Raw genomic sequence first — 15805 nt, forward strand, 5'->3', positions numbered from 1 at the left:
TTCTTTTCTTTTAAGTGTTCTATCAAACTGTACACTAATTTTAACTGTTGACTGAAAGAAAAATCAATGATATTTGACCAAGACAAAAATGCATTACAATGTTCAATATGGTCTCTTAGACAGCCATACTGCATACCAGAATGTTTCACTTGTATAATTTTATTTTTTTAAAAAGAGTAAGTTACAATACATGTTTTGGGATAAACTGTATGGTTGCTGAGAAATGATTTTACCAAGTGAATTTTGCTAATATTTTGCAATATAGCATGTTAATCGGATCAATGTCTCATCTACTGGGACTAAGATTCTCTCCATCACTCTCTCTTCTCTCTCAGCACTGGTCTGCTGCCATTTTATGCTTTCAAAATGACACTTAGCTTTCATTAGCATGACAAAGTCAAACATGATTACCATGAACAGCACAGTATACACCCCCACAATGTTTAACAGACCTTTATGTAAATAACTTTTTGTCCGAAACTACTTTTCTTCTTGAAAGACCATGACTTTCAACCCAATATCAAAAGCCTTAAGTCACCCATAAAGTTTGCCAAAACCATTTTTCTTTATTCACTTGGTGACCCTGACCTTTCAAGCCCAAAAATCAATAGGCTTACTTCTTACCCAACATATAAGTCAATGACTAACTTTTATGAAGGTACATCGTCAAGAACTGGAATTTTGTGCTGAAACCATCTGTCTTCTTTCAGTAATAGTAATCTTGACCTTTAGATCTCCAAACTACTAGACTTATCTCTTTTTCCAAGTCCAAGCCATGGACTAATTAGGGTCTAGGTCTACAAGCTAAAACAAATGTAATTATGCAGAAACCATTTCTCTTCTATCAGTCAGTGACTTTTATCTTTCATCATGAACCTTTTTCCTTATCTCAGATGCAGTAGAGCAGTTTTAGACAATTTCTTGAAAGGTTTTTGTATTTTGGTAATGGCATCCATATTAAACAGCAGGTTGGCATCATCTGAAAATATCTGATAAACCTTCATACATGGATGTTTTCTGTCATATTTGGTCAAACTCTGCTCAGCGGGTTTTGAGGTGTTTAAAAGTGTCTATTTTAGTAATGGCTGCCATACTGAAGGAGCAGGATCCCTTAAATAACTCTGAAAGACATTAATGACAGAATGCTTACTGAAAATCATGTGCAATTTTGCCAAGCATTTTTTTCTTCTGAAGAAGAAACTGAAATAGCAATTGTGAATGCATAACTGATAAAGGATTATGCCATAAGCTTACATGACCTTACTGCTATAAGAGCTAAAAATCATCTATGGCTAATAAAATTTTGAGCTCAAGAAAAGAGTCAGCATTTGAATTCCCACAATTCCCACAACAATGACCAATGTCTGACTGCCACAGTTATTCTTATTCAGGTCAGGGAAAAGATAACAATGTTAACACAATTTCATTTAATTTATTCTCATCTGTGACACAAATACATGATCTTTTTGTACATTATGAATGAATTATACATGAAAAACAAAATTTATTTTGCTATCAAATCAAAATGAAATGTTTTAGGAATTTGTTTTGCTGTTGGTAAAATAATGCAATATACATAATATAACAAAGAGTTCCATCCTCCCATTCATTCTTTTTCTTTCATCTGATGACACTGGGAATAATGACATGCTGCGTTATTTATCTGAAAATGAAAAACATTCATACACAACTGTGGAGCATTACATGAATATATGAAGCCTCAATGCAGAAAAAAAATTTCATTATTTCATTATTTCAGTTTTCATTTTTTCATATAATTCAAAATACAAGCATGAAATAGTTCTCAGCATAGTATTCAACCTGAGTGTATTAATTTATCTAGCAATTAAACCACAGAAAAAAGAGGGTGAATAGAGTTCTTTTTATTCACACACTAGAATGGATGGGTGTGAATACTCTGCAGTACAACTAATGCTGACTGCACAGTCCAAAAAGTGAAACCTAAGAAGTATTAAGTAAACTCAAGAAATACTGAATCCATAGCATGAAATCAAAAGCAATTTTCCTTGGGCAAACAACTTTCTGATCCACAAAAAGCTATAAAAAAAGACTGGCTGAAACATGGTATGGAATGTAACCTATCCTATAAATACAATCTAATATGACCAAGCTTTAAGTGTGCATACTTAAGAACATTTCTTCTTAAACAAAATGCAAACCAAGTATTGATCTGCATTTAACTGTAATGATGAATTTCACATCTGTGTCGCAAATTCTGTCAAAGTCATTAATATATGCCAATGCCAACAGCAAATACAAATGTAATGGAAGGGGCATAACTCTTCAAGAATATCCTGTAATAAAGATAATGTTCAAACCGAATGTGTGGGTCCTTAAATCAAAATATTCTCAGGACTGCTCTAGCTGCTGTAAGAGAATTCTGCGTTTCTTTTCCAGTTCCCCCTCACTCAAGTCACTTTCTGATGAGTGCCAGTCTCCATGCTGAAAAAAAAAAAGATTTGGCATTTGTACATCACCTATGTGTTCCAAAGCATAATGTTATGGCTGCCAAGAACTAACAGTCGTGATCCATCTGAATGAATAATCTACATTGATAAATGGAAAACTATATTTACTGATTATATAAGCAAATTACTGTTACAATTTAAATCTTTGTGAAAGCACATCTCACTTCCTGTAATGATTTTAATCAAAAGGAACATTAAGAGACATATATATTCTGTATACGTTATTTTTTATATACAACAACTATTGCTTGAAGCACACATTAAATATATATTTTTTGGTTTAAACCACTAAATAAACATCATGTCAATCAAATCTTCCATTACACAAACATTTATCAGGTACAAATCCCAAAATCACACCAGTCCATTTCTCAGAACCACATACTGATCTCTCATTTTATCTTAAGCTGCTTTCACCAATACACATGGCTACCATTACCAGCATTAAGTAAGGGGACAGCTGGTCATGTGTTTGGTTCACATATGAACAAAGCCAATGATGACATCACCCACAAAATATCAGTGTCAAAATGGTACAACTTTAAGGACAGTGTTAAAGCTCAACAAAGTTTCATTGACCTACTGCAGCATCATTTATTTTCATGAATCTCAATTTTCATGATTTTGTAAAAGAAATATTTTTGTGGGTACTTGAACTGATAATTTTGCCTGCCACACTTTAATTTCATGGATTGACCTACACAAATGTCTAACAAGAAGAATATACAGAACAAAACTATTCTGACACCAAAAGGCAGTCTCTTCAATGGATAAAACAATACTACAATACCGTATGAGCACCAATCAAACATCTGTCAAGATGTACCACTTGTCTCAACTCCAAAGGGAGCTAATGCAGCCAACAACACTAAGCTAGTCAGTTATTAAGGAACATATGTATGATCTCTTCCTTAAAAAAATATCCATAAAGTGGTACCTTGCTTTCTGATGACTGTGATGTTAACACACTGGCTTAAGGGTGGCAAAATTCAATGTAGGCCCCCAACAGTTTGGTTAATGTCATCATTCCTCATGTGAACCTATAATGTGACCAACTGCTGCATGCTCAATGCAGTTAGCAAGCAGTGTCCAGGTTTGATGTCCTCAGAGCAAATCAAAGTGTGAAGATGTTAACTAAATTAAAAAATGATGGAATTGCTCCATTGTTTTGAGCCTACCTTGTGTACAAACCAACTTCATCCACTAGATTTTACAATAAATAACGACTACAAAGAAAAATTAAAATCCACTTCCACAACAGGTATGCTAAACAGGACTGGAGACTTTAAAACCTAATCAATCAAGCTGATTCCTGCCAAATGGATAATTGTCTCCCCTGAAAATTTATGAAAGACTGGACCTAATTATCCCTGGCTTTGAGAATGCTGGAGGCATTGAATTCAACAATTTCAGGAGTATTTACCTGATAAGCCTTTGTGTGTACCAGCAGACTATATTGACACAATGTTGATGCAATGGTCCTGTTCGTAAATCGGTGAAATGTGAGCTTAAATACTCTGCTGTAATTAGTATATATATGGTGTTTTCTTATTAAACGTGCTTAAGCATACATGTTCTAGTGTTTTAAAGACATGTTGTTCAACGGGATTAAGCATGCATGGACAAAATGAGATCTTTCACAAGGAATTTAATTTTTTGACATCAGTTTCACATGAATGAAGAATCGATTTGAATAAGAATTAAATATTTTCGTATACTAGTATCATTTATTATATTTTCTTTTTCATTAATATTAGTGTTTGAATACCTTATGCATTTACTTTATCCTTACTTATCTCAAAATAATGATATAAAGCAGCAAGTGGAAATTACAGATACTGGACACCATTTAGACGTGTGTAAAAAAAAGGACTAACTGTAACAGGTGTTTGATCTGTGCTCATACTGGCAATAGTACTGTTTACAGCACTGAAACCAGCACCAATTTTGTTTTTGGCATATTTATGTTCTTTTGTATTCTTTATTTTGGTAATTGCAGAGGTTAGTCCATGAAATTAAATACTTACAAATAAGGAAATTGAAAGATGCAAATTTATGAAACTGTCTATTTAATTTTTTATTTTTAAAAAACCCATAAACCATGAAAATTGTTACCCACAAAAAATAAATAGAATGAAAATAGTTGCAAATAAGATTTCCATATCTTTGCTATGGTATCCACACACCATTAGGGAAGCCACCTAAGACAATTTTTTAAAACATGCTTCAAAAAACATTGTTATCAAGTGTGATTAAATATTGCATAGTCATTATAAAGAGGTTCAAAAAAGGGTTTCCACCTGTCTGCTCAAGCCACAACACTGTTTGGGAAGCCACACCAGACATGATGTCCTAAGGAATAGTTCTGCAAAGTATGATCCAAATTGGTCAAGCAGTTCCCAAGAAAAATGTATGTTTACAACTGGTTCTCAAGAAAGCCACATGGTTGCTAGGGGAGGCACACTATGCACAATATTGGTAGAGCATGTCATATAAAACATTCCTGCAAAGTCTGATTCAAACTGACCTGGAAGTTTTTGAGATGAAGTCAAATATAGCAATATGGTCAGAGAAAATTTTGACAGATACATGATGGACGCATGGCCATGCCATAAGCTCACACGGCCTTTGGCCAGGTCAATTTAAAATTACACTGAAGTATACCTGTGACTGTAAACCACATATGGACCCTTGCAGGCATATATATATATTTCTGAGCCTGAGTGACCTGCTTTCAAATCAGGCATATATTCAACAACAACAGACACGCAAGTGTCACAATTATGAACTTTTTCATAAAGATCAATATGGATGCAGATTTTTCTATTCTGGCTTAACTTATTCCCAACTAGATCCAGTTTAACACTCACCTTGTCTTTCCTGACCTCAGGAGTATAGGATTCCTTCCGTGTTGATTTGCTGCGAGAGCTCCTTTCTTCATCATCACTTGGCTAAAACAATAGTAATTTAAAAACTGTACAGAAAAAAGTGATTATCCTGTGCAAACTTGACTGCTGTAGATAGCTGTCACTGAACTGCATATCATATGGGGACATATTAATAAAAAAAAGTAAACTTTACTGAAATATACTAGTTTCTCCGTCAGCAGACTGAATCAATAAATGTCAGTATATATGTCCCAACTTTTAAGACTGTAGTATTCTTATTTGGCATCATGAACTTGTTAAATCCTAAGCTTTACTTTTTCAAGGCCAATTTAGCCAGTAAATGTAGATCTGCCAACCCTAAAAAGGTCTCAGTAAGACCATCTATATTTATGTGTAAGGTATACCAATTTTCAGTAAGATGTAATGAGTTTCATTTGATACTTTTGTCGACTTGGAAAATAAATACTGGAAAAATTTAGAAGTATGGTCAGATACAATGAAGACACCATTATACTCAACTAAATAGTTTGTAAAATATATTTTTCCTTAATGACTTCCAGTTTATTTTAAATGCAGTCTCTGAATATTCCTTTATACTTCTGTGCATATTCTTCAGTTGTATGGGCCTTGATAGTCCCCTCTGCCTTCAGTAAGTTAGCGTCTGATGGACATTTCCAGATAATGTTATAACATAAATGCAAAATCTGGATCACATGGGCATTTTGCATTAACAACATGGATGGAATTAAACATTTAATATACCACCTGTGACTGCTCTGGTGGCCTAAGTGGTTAGAGTGTTTGCCTTGGATGTGGTAAGTCATGGGTTCAAACCCCAGCCAATTTATATAAAAGATTTATAAAAATGGTACTAGCAGTTGCCTCACTTGGCACTCTGCATTAAGTGGTTAGTGCTAGGACTGTTCAGCCTGGTGTGAGGATAATGTGACTGGGTGGGACATGATGCTATATGTCCAATTGTATATGTCTATGGCATGTTGCCCCAGTGCTAGACATCAATATCAACTACCACATGCAGACATTGTAGCAATATGACTAAAATTGGTAAAGCAACAATAAAAAGCCAAATGACACACACACACACACACAATATACCACCTGTTGTTGTTGTTGTAGGGTTTAACGCCATTTTTCAGCACAAGATAGGAGATACATGGCGGCCAGTATAATTGGTGGAGGAAGAACTCTGGAAAATCCCGGTAAGAACCACCGACCCATGAGAAGCTACTAGCAGGCTTTATCACGTACCAATGTTAGCCGAGCCTGAGAATCGAACTCACGCAGACAGTGGTGAGATGGCAGTGATCCGTAATGGTGAGTGCTTTAGACCACTCAGCCACTCGCGGCCCCCAAAATACCACCTGTAAAGTTAGTCTAGTTTCCTGACCAACATAACCAAGTCTAAAACCACAACCTAGATACAGACAAATCCTATACAGATTAATATCAGGATTTTACATCAACAATAATAAGTTCATAATTCAAGGGCAATTTCTGTATGCCTTAAGGTCTGCAAGGTGTTTGGGACCCCCAAACATCAATCAGGCTAAAATTTCTAAATCAATGAATGAAATGGGTAAGTTTTGTGCATTTTTTATGTCCATGATGCTTCTGTTTTTTAAATTGGCAGGGGGGTATAAACAAATGGGATGGTGTCAGAATACTATAAGCATAAGCTGCTGAGTTTGTTTTGCTAAAAGGTAAAAAATATATATGATTGCTGGTGTAATCAATTGACAAGTTTAAAGGCTAGAGTGATGAAAAAGCATATTCAATTAAATATTTTTTGATGAGGCAAACCTGTATACTTATTCTAAGTTGATGCACATATGACTTCATTTAGTACAGTATGTTATTCATTCGATATAACATACCACAATACATGAATACAACGAATATGTAAAAATGTTCAGACAGGGTTTAGAAACTAAGCCAACAATATGAAATTGCTGAAATGGAATGAACAACTGCCTCAAAAAGGTTGAATCTTTGGCAACCAAAACTTAAGTTTACAGTCTCTTGAACAAATTATGAACTCCGACGTGGAATTAAAAGCAACAATAATCCAAGGTTAAATACCAAGAAAAGAATGGGGCCACTGTCAGAAAGTACTATGAAAAAGAAGAAAAAAAATCTTAAAATTGCTTGATATGCAAAAAAATAACTTATAACATAATATAAAATGACTTATCTCAGTACATTGGTTTAGTTTAAGTTTCAAAAGCAGAGTATGTTTTGTTAACAGTTTTTTGTTTCTTTAACTTGTACTGTATTACACATAAACTGCACACAATGTCTATCAATAAAGCTTTGACTGAAATTATTATTTGCTAATGCATTAAAATCTATCTTGCAACTAAATTTGCATAATAGCAGGCATTTCAGTTGAAATGCAAAAGATGATGATATGATGGATGTAATGGAGAAATTAACTGCTACTGCAACAGGGGGAAAAGGAAGTTTTTTCTCACATCCATAGATACTTCCCGGCCCCACCCTTTTCACCTTTGTTTATTACTGCTTTTAATTGTACTATTCAAAAATTTGTTTATGTGACCTGAAGGTTAGTTTTAGTTCCCAAAGATTCAGTGCCACTTGGGTGATTATGTACATAATTTCAGTAACTTGACATCGTTTGCCCAATCGCTAAACCCTGTATAAATATACACTTAGGTCCATGTTGCTTGGCAACAAAATGCCTTAAATGTATTCACATCAACTTCTTAAAAAGAATAATTGGGTCAAAGTATAACAATTTAGTAACTAAACTGATACACAATATCCACTTCACATTTGGACACAGTTTGCAGTATTTGTCATGTAGACTGAAGATATGTACGTACCAAAGAAATTACATTTTCATTAACTGAAAATAATATGTACAAGTCCATCCAATCCCAAAAATATTTAAGTGATTACACTTTTTTCATCACTTCCATCCATTTGGTAATATTACATGTAAACTCATCAGATGATTAAACCAGCAATCTTTAACATATTTATTAAGCTGTTGGATATAGAATGTGGCATCACATGCTTCACAGAGTCAGCATAAAAACAGTTGGTCAAGGGTAAAAAGTAAATGTGTAAAGTTCCTGAGAAAATATGTTGTATGGACATGTATATTTGGGTCGCAGTACTAAACAGAAGTTGCATATTGAATAGCAATGTAAGAATATATATGATATTTTTGATGCTACATTTTTTGTTATCTGAAAGCACAAGAAAAATAATTTGTGATGTATCAAAAGACGGCGACTGATAGACAAAAGCAGAATCAATTTCATATGAAATTTCAGACATGGTCCATACAATTCAAGAGAGTTTTTGTTCAAGAAGATTGGTATAAAGCAACAGTCTAGGTAATTTTGATACGTGAATTATCTCCATTAAATCAGATTAAATTAAGTCAATTTTGTAATGAGCAGTCCTTTTCTGGTTTTCAATATATGAAATAATGATTGAGAATTCTAAAATTTATGGCAATGTAAAACACCTTTACAGGGAAAGGTTCTGTGCAACAAAAGAGTAGCATAAAGTTTCTCTGTCCTTCATAATGAAGCCAAACTAGATGTTCTATCAAAATCATCAGTATTGATCATATGAAAATGATACCAAATGGTCATTTTGCTTAAATTCTGTTGGTTTGGAAAAGTCATTAGGGATAACTATCTTTAGCAAGGGGAGACATATTTGGTGATGCAATCTTGAAGGGTCTTAATTTCAACAGCCTACATTAACATAGGTCCAATTCTAATAGATGGTTTTAGAAATGTTTTCCTGATTTTAAGTAGCAGTGTTCATATTTGATGGCTGACTTAAAACATTTGTACAAAATTTGAAAGGTCTCAAGGTCAAGATGCTCTCTGTTAATTGGACGAAATTTGCTGGCAGTAATTTTAAAGGAATTTAATAAATCAAAATTGCTGAAGAGAATTTCCAGCAGAAACTGAAAGCAACAACTCTTGATGAACAACCTCAGTCATGTGATGCACAATGGATGCAATACTATAGGCCCACTTGGCCTTATAGCTTGGTCAGATAAACATTTAGGTTATGAATTGTACTGATTGTTAGATTATGAATTGTACTGATTATTAGATTACGAATTGTACTGATTACTGGATTATGAATTGTACTGATTATTAGATTATGAATTGCACTGATTGATTTAGATTTTCTTATGCACTTACAGAAGCATGCTTTTTCTTCTTTGATTTCTTCTTGTGTTTCTTGGAGGAACGATCTTCTCTATCTGAAACACAATTTTAAAAAATGATTATTTAAATATCCAAAAGATTCGATGGAATAAGCATTTGGTTAGTTGTCCTCCCACGTCTATAAATCTTGAGGGCACATGGCAGAATGTAAGTGACTAAAATGGAAAATGTGTCAGTGCATGTCAGATGGCGGGGGGAGCATGTTAGAATGAGCCATACAATCGGGGGGGTGGGGGTGGGGGGGTGTATACACCAATGAGTTTCCCACAAACAACTATATATATAAACTTATTGGCAGTGACAAAATCAGTAACAGATGAACGTATAACATCATAACATAATATGCTCAGTCTTGCTGCAGGTTAAACAACAAAATTATGTTCTAACCTACCTTGCAGATTATGCCAATACAGGTAAAATTCAACTAGTTGAAAGTCATTATTTTATTCTACTGGGGCATCCTTGATGGAAAATCACTAACAATCAAAGTGGAAGCAACTCAAATATGTATTTCTTGTGGTTGCTCCAAGGTTCAAATAATCTATCAACATTCATACCACTTCTGAACAAAAATAGTATTGAACAAGCTACAATGAAACTGAGCTGTGATATACAAATTGGGATATAAAAGTATTCTGGACAACACTGTAAGATTATTTTATTGCACTGAAAGCAACATAGGATATACAAGGTATATGTTGCGATTTCGTTTGTCAGAGATATAAAATTTAATTTTAAATTGGAGAATAACTGATTTAAATTGATCCCATTAAAATTTTTCCCATGATATACATTATATGTTGTCACTGCAACGACACTAAAAATTGATAACATTCTGTATTATAAACATGGTTTCTATAGCCCCAGATTATTGTTTCTCAAACTTTCCAAGGACTTTGAAAAGTTTTCAAGAAACATTTTATGAGAGACAATGAACTTTCCTGATACGTTTCTTAATCACTGCATAACTTCTAAAAATTCTATTATTTATTCCATTTTAATGTTTTGAATTCTCTAAAATAAATTCAAGGATTATGTCAAAAGGATCAAGGATAAATCAAATTTGTCACATTTCAAATACTTTTCAATTTCAAGGATTTTCAAAACATTGTACAAACCATGACAAAGATTGTTATATCGAAACACACTACTGCCATTAGCGTAAGGTGTCAATCAACTTTGCTGATCACCACTGGACAGCCATAACTGGTGATTGGAATGGTGCAAATACAATAGCATTACCTGATTCTGAGTGATAGCTAGGTGATCTTGACCTGGACTCTGACCGATGTTTCTTCTTTTTCTTTGATCTATGTCTGGAACTCTCATCTTCTGACACTTCAGTCTGACAAAAAAGTTTGGAAAATGCTTTTAATACAATTTTTAATATTCTAAATAAAATTTATTCAAAAGAGAAACTAGACTGGATATCTAGAAATGCACATGGCAAATAAGACCATAAATGAGAAATGTGTTCATGGAACATTGATACCCTACCACAATTGCTGACTTAAACACAAAACTTAGTTCAATGACCACATTTACCTGTCTGTAATGAGTATGGAGATGGATCAATAATTTTTTTCCCCCTGATATGGAAATCATATAACTTATAAACTTGAATTTGAGACTGATTTTTTTCAATGGAAACTCAAAATGGACTTAAATCAATAAGAGATCTGCCAGGCATGCATACAAAGGTCATGTTTTGTCAATCTTTTTGTTTCAGCTATAATTTCAGTTTCATACTGCATGCAGAAAGTGGAAAACATCAATCAGAACAGTAAATAATTTACAAAAATATTAATAATCACCCGTACAAAATTTCATCAAAATCCTCTCTGATGTCTCTCTCTCTCTCATTCCTCATTCATAAGGGAGAGAATATGGGGGAAGTCTGTAGAGTGACAGAGAAAAAAACTGACCTTACACCAAGTAACTTACAAGAACCTGGGACTTTATAATAGTTAGGTATACACATTGCATGGGAATTTAATAGTGTTCACAATACCAATAGCCTGTCAAGACTGTACGGTACATTTATTGGCTAGCAGGAAGGCTTACACACACGCACCAGCCATTCTCTCTCACTGTGTTGCTTGATAAGGTGGCAGACTAACTGACCAATAAAAAAAATGGGGACAGACAATGAATAAATGCCTTTATGGTATGTCTCCCTAGCTCCATCTATCTCACTTGTACAGTCTATTAGCATATGTTTGACCAACCCAGTACATCTCTCTCTCTATATCTCTCTTTTCCTTTTTACCAAACCAGCAAAACTCATTGAAAAAACAAGCATGGTGTATTTTTAACTGTCATGAGACAATGTGTCAGGTCGTATGAATGATGGCAAAATGTAGTCACACAAACTAATGGAAAGGGAAAGTTAGAAATGGAGACAACGACAAACAATTGTATGGTAAATAGCTATGTTAGTTAAATCATAATGACTTAGATCAACTGTAAATACATTTAAATGTTTGAATTACCTCTTACTGATTCCTCATTTTGCTTAGTTTATATTTCCCACTCGTTTCAATATGTCAGTCAGCATGTTCAATATTCAACCATTCTGAGCTTATAGTGCTCTACTTTCTTGATTTAAAACATCTTTTATGTTTGAATTACAAGTGTATCTTCTATTTATTTAATCATTATGAATGATTGTTGTTGTTCTAGGGTTTAACGCCATTTTTCAGCACAAGATAGGCCATATATGGCGGCCAGTATAACTGGTGGAGGAAGAACCCTGGAAAACCCAGGAAAGAACCACCGACCCACAAGAAGCTACTGTCAGGCTTTCCCACGTACCCACGCTAGCCGAGCCTTGGACTCGAACATACGCAGACAGAGGTGAGATGGCAGTGATCCGGAACGGTGAGTGCTTTAGACCACTCGGCCACTCGGGGGCCCCCATTATGAATGAAAATAGAAGTTCAAAAAATAAAAGAAGCAACATATTTCCAAATATATATCACTCCAATTTTTCATTAAAGGAAACTAGGTGAGCCTCATTTCCTTCTAATGAAAAATGTGTACATCTTGTCTTTTTGTGCCTAATCACAATTGCCTTTTCATATTGATAAGTTAATTGTTTTCATTTTTGAGTTTCTATTTTTATTCACACTGATTAAATCGATATAAGTTACACTTATGATTTATACATGAAAGATGGTTTTAATGAAGAAAGTAGAGCACTAGGCCTACAGACACATAGATTTTTTAATACTATGCTGATCAATGCATTGACATACAGGCACAAGGAAATTAGTGTGGAATAGGATCCAAGTGAAACAACGAATCAACAAGAGATAATTAAAATATTTTAATATATTTAAAGTTGATCTAAGTCATTATGCTGCTTTAATTACCATTACTACCGACCATAAATTTCTCTCTCTCCCTTTGGTTGGTTTGACGTAACATTTACCATCATTCCTCATAGGTCCAGAGACATTGTGGTATTACACAAGTGAAAATCCTCTATTCTCATCATTTCATGGAATTTTGCCATTATCTTGATATAATGGTCAACAGAGAAAGAGAGGGAAGGCAGCCATTGGATATTTTCATATTTAATTAATAATAATTGATTTTTAGAACCTTATAATAGGTTTAAGAAACAACAACATCAACAAAGCCTTAAACACATTACATATGTGTGCCCTGTAACTAAGACATTAACCATACTGTGTCGTTAGGCAACTGCAACTTTGTATCATTGATTATATAAACACTTTAGATAGATCCCAAAGGAAGTGTAAACATAATGTTATGAAGAATGATATTGTAGGTTACTTGGTGCGATTTCAGTTTCATTTTTTTAAAAAAATCCAACCCAATTTATTTTTCTCTCTCACTCCAGATTTCTGCATATTTTGTCCCTTGTGCATGAGAAGGGAGGGGGAAATGGTAAAAGAAACGATTGCAATTAAATTGTGTACCATGTTCAATTCATTTAGAAAACAGGGATTATTATTACTTTTTATCATTGTTTTCATATGTCACTGATAATTAATGAGTGGAAATTCATCATTGATCTACAGGAATAGACCCAACAGCGCACAATTCTAAGAATGTTTATATATGTGCATTATTGCACCATGGGCGGATCACAATTTGATATAACAATGCTTTATACCAACACTTTAAAAGCCATGTTATTTTTAATGTATGTGGTATAAATATACATATAAAGGGAAAAACCTCTTACCCATTACCGCACCTTTTCACCGCCAGATAGCAACAGTAGACCAGTTTAAGCTGAGTGATACATCAATAAAGAATATGCCTGAAGTTAGGGGTAGGTGTGTGAGGGTTCACCCGTAATGTGCATGGGTATACTCAAAAAATATAATTTACTAAAAAATTCACTTTCTCATCCAAATATATTCTCCAAACACATTAACATTATGTAGGAGATTGAGGAGTAAGAGGAGGAGCATAAGGACCTGTATGAACATCCAACTGTTACCACTGGATTCAAAACAAGAATTCATTTTAAAAATGATAAACTGATCTGCTAATGTAACAATAGCACAACCAATGGTCACATGACCCAAATAACTTATCCTTATCAAGTAAAAAAAAATATGGATGAATCCAGAGAAAGCTATAAACATGCATCTGTGAGAAGCTTATGCTAATCTTCAAATGGTCAGGTTGTCCACTGGCCCAAAGCCATCAGATTCAATTCACATCTCTGTAATGCTAGATCTTGGAGATCAAATCTTAAAATGGTCAGGTTGTCCACTGGCCCACAGCCACCAGACTCAATTCACATCTCTGTAATGCTAGATCTTGGAGATCAAATCTTAAGATGGTTGATTGTGCATGACAAACAAAATGGCTTCTAATATATCTTGGATCAGAAAACTGTGTTAAAAAGTGAGACTTGCTGAGATTGCTTGAATCTCAAATACAGAAATACTCATTTCAGCCACACACACCAGAGCTTGAGGGCTTATATTATCTTTTCCTGTCAGAGCAAGAATAAAAAAATGTTTTTTTGGACCCAAGGTTCTTCTCAGTGCATTTCACTGTTTTGACAACATCAACTGAGAGAGAGAGTGAGGAAAACAGAGAGAGAGAGAAACAGAAAGAATGAGAGGATGACAACTTTTGATTGTCCAAAGATAGCAGCCAGTTCAAAACTTTACTGTATCATGAGGAATATGGATCCCATCCAACCAGAACTAGAGATAGCTCACATCCATTGAAAAGGTCTGCAACTCACCCACCCTGTATACTGAGGCTAGTAATATCAGAAAGCAAGTGTGTAAAAAAACTTCAAAGATACAGTGGCTAAGGCTTGAAGTTCATCGAGTTCAGCCAAGTTAGAACCAATAAAAGATTCCATTTAGGAAACATGGTGAATGATTACCACCTATTTCGGTCAAGTTGACCAACAAGAATGACATCCTTATTGTGCCCTATATTCATTTAATCATGACACATGAGTCTGTTTAAGTCATGGAGTGATATTCTCCAACAATGACTGGAACAAACTTTTCCTGTTTGAAAAGTCAGAAAAAGAAGTTAGCCATTGTAACGAGAGTTAAATTTTTTCTCATTGAAAAGCCAGAGGAAAGAAAACAGTTATCTATGAGACTGAGGCATTCAAAGGGTCAATATTTTCATACACTTTCAAAGTGCCCATGATTTGTGCCATCTAAGTGAGGTTACCAGAACCACACTGCAAATCTGGTCCTTGATTATCTGACTGACTCTTGGACTCAGAACAAATGGCAGGAAGGTATAGTCCCAGATCCCATCACAACTAACTAAGAATCTGGTTTCTGGATAAGGCATTAGAGAGACAAAGGTGGGCAGTTTGAGATTTAACCTCATCACAAAAAGATCCATCACCAAATGCCACTAAAAGTGTGGAAATCCACTGAAGGACTGAAAGATAATGGGACCACTAATTGTGTTGAATTTGACCCCTTCTTGACAGAGAATCTGCCAGAACAATGAGTCTGACAAGACTGTCTGATTTAGACTTATCCTGTGCACCAGCAATAGAAACTCCCAGACGAGGATGCATAAGTTGGATGATTTGATCTCTTGTGTTTGCGAGAGTAAGTGTCTACAACAGAACTGTCCAATATAAGGAGGATCGCTTTCCCCATATAGGATCTCTAATCAAGAATGAAAGGCATTCCTTACAGCCTTAATTTACAAA

General features: G+C 34.5%; 1 protein-coding gene across 1 annotated transcript in view; it reads right to left on the bottom strand.

Moving 5' to 3' along the window:
• Positions 1 to 1416: 1416 nt before the first annotated feature.
• Positions 1417 to 15805, bottom strand: part of LOC149779439 (pre-mRNA-processing factor 40 homolog A-like) — a 104738-nt gene continuing 90349 nt past the window's right edge. The window contains exons 22-26 of the mRNA XM_089940100.1: positions 10861 to 10963; positions 9592 to 9653; positions 5360 to 5440; positions 2340 to 2463; positions 1417 to 1663 (exon numbers count right to left, since the gene is read on the bottom strand). Coding sequence (XP_089796226.1) covers positions 2371 to 2463; positions 5360 to 5440; positions 9592 to 9653; positions 10861 to 10963 — 339 coding nt within the window. The 3' untranslated portion in view covers positions 1417 to 1663; positions 2340 to 2370. The remainder of the gene's footprint in view (positions 1664 to 2339; positions 2464 to 5359; positions 5441 to 9591; positions 9654 to 10860; positions 10964 to 15805) is intronic.

Source organism: Sinohyriopsis cumingii, chromosome 17 (genome assembly GCF_028554795.1).
Source record: "Sinohyriopsis cumingii isolate HCF-2022 chromosome 17, ASM2855479v2, whole genome shotgun sequence".
Lineage (NCBI taxonomy): Eukaryota > Metazoa > Mollusca > Bivalvia > Unionida > Unionidae > Sinohyriopsis > Sinohyriopsis cumingii.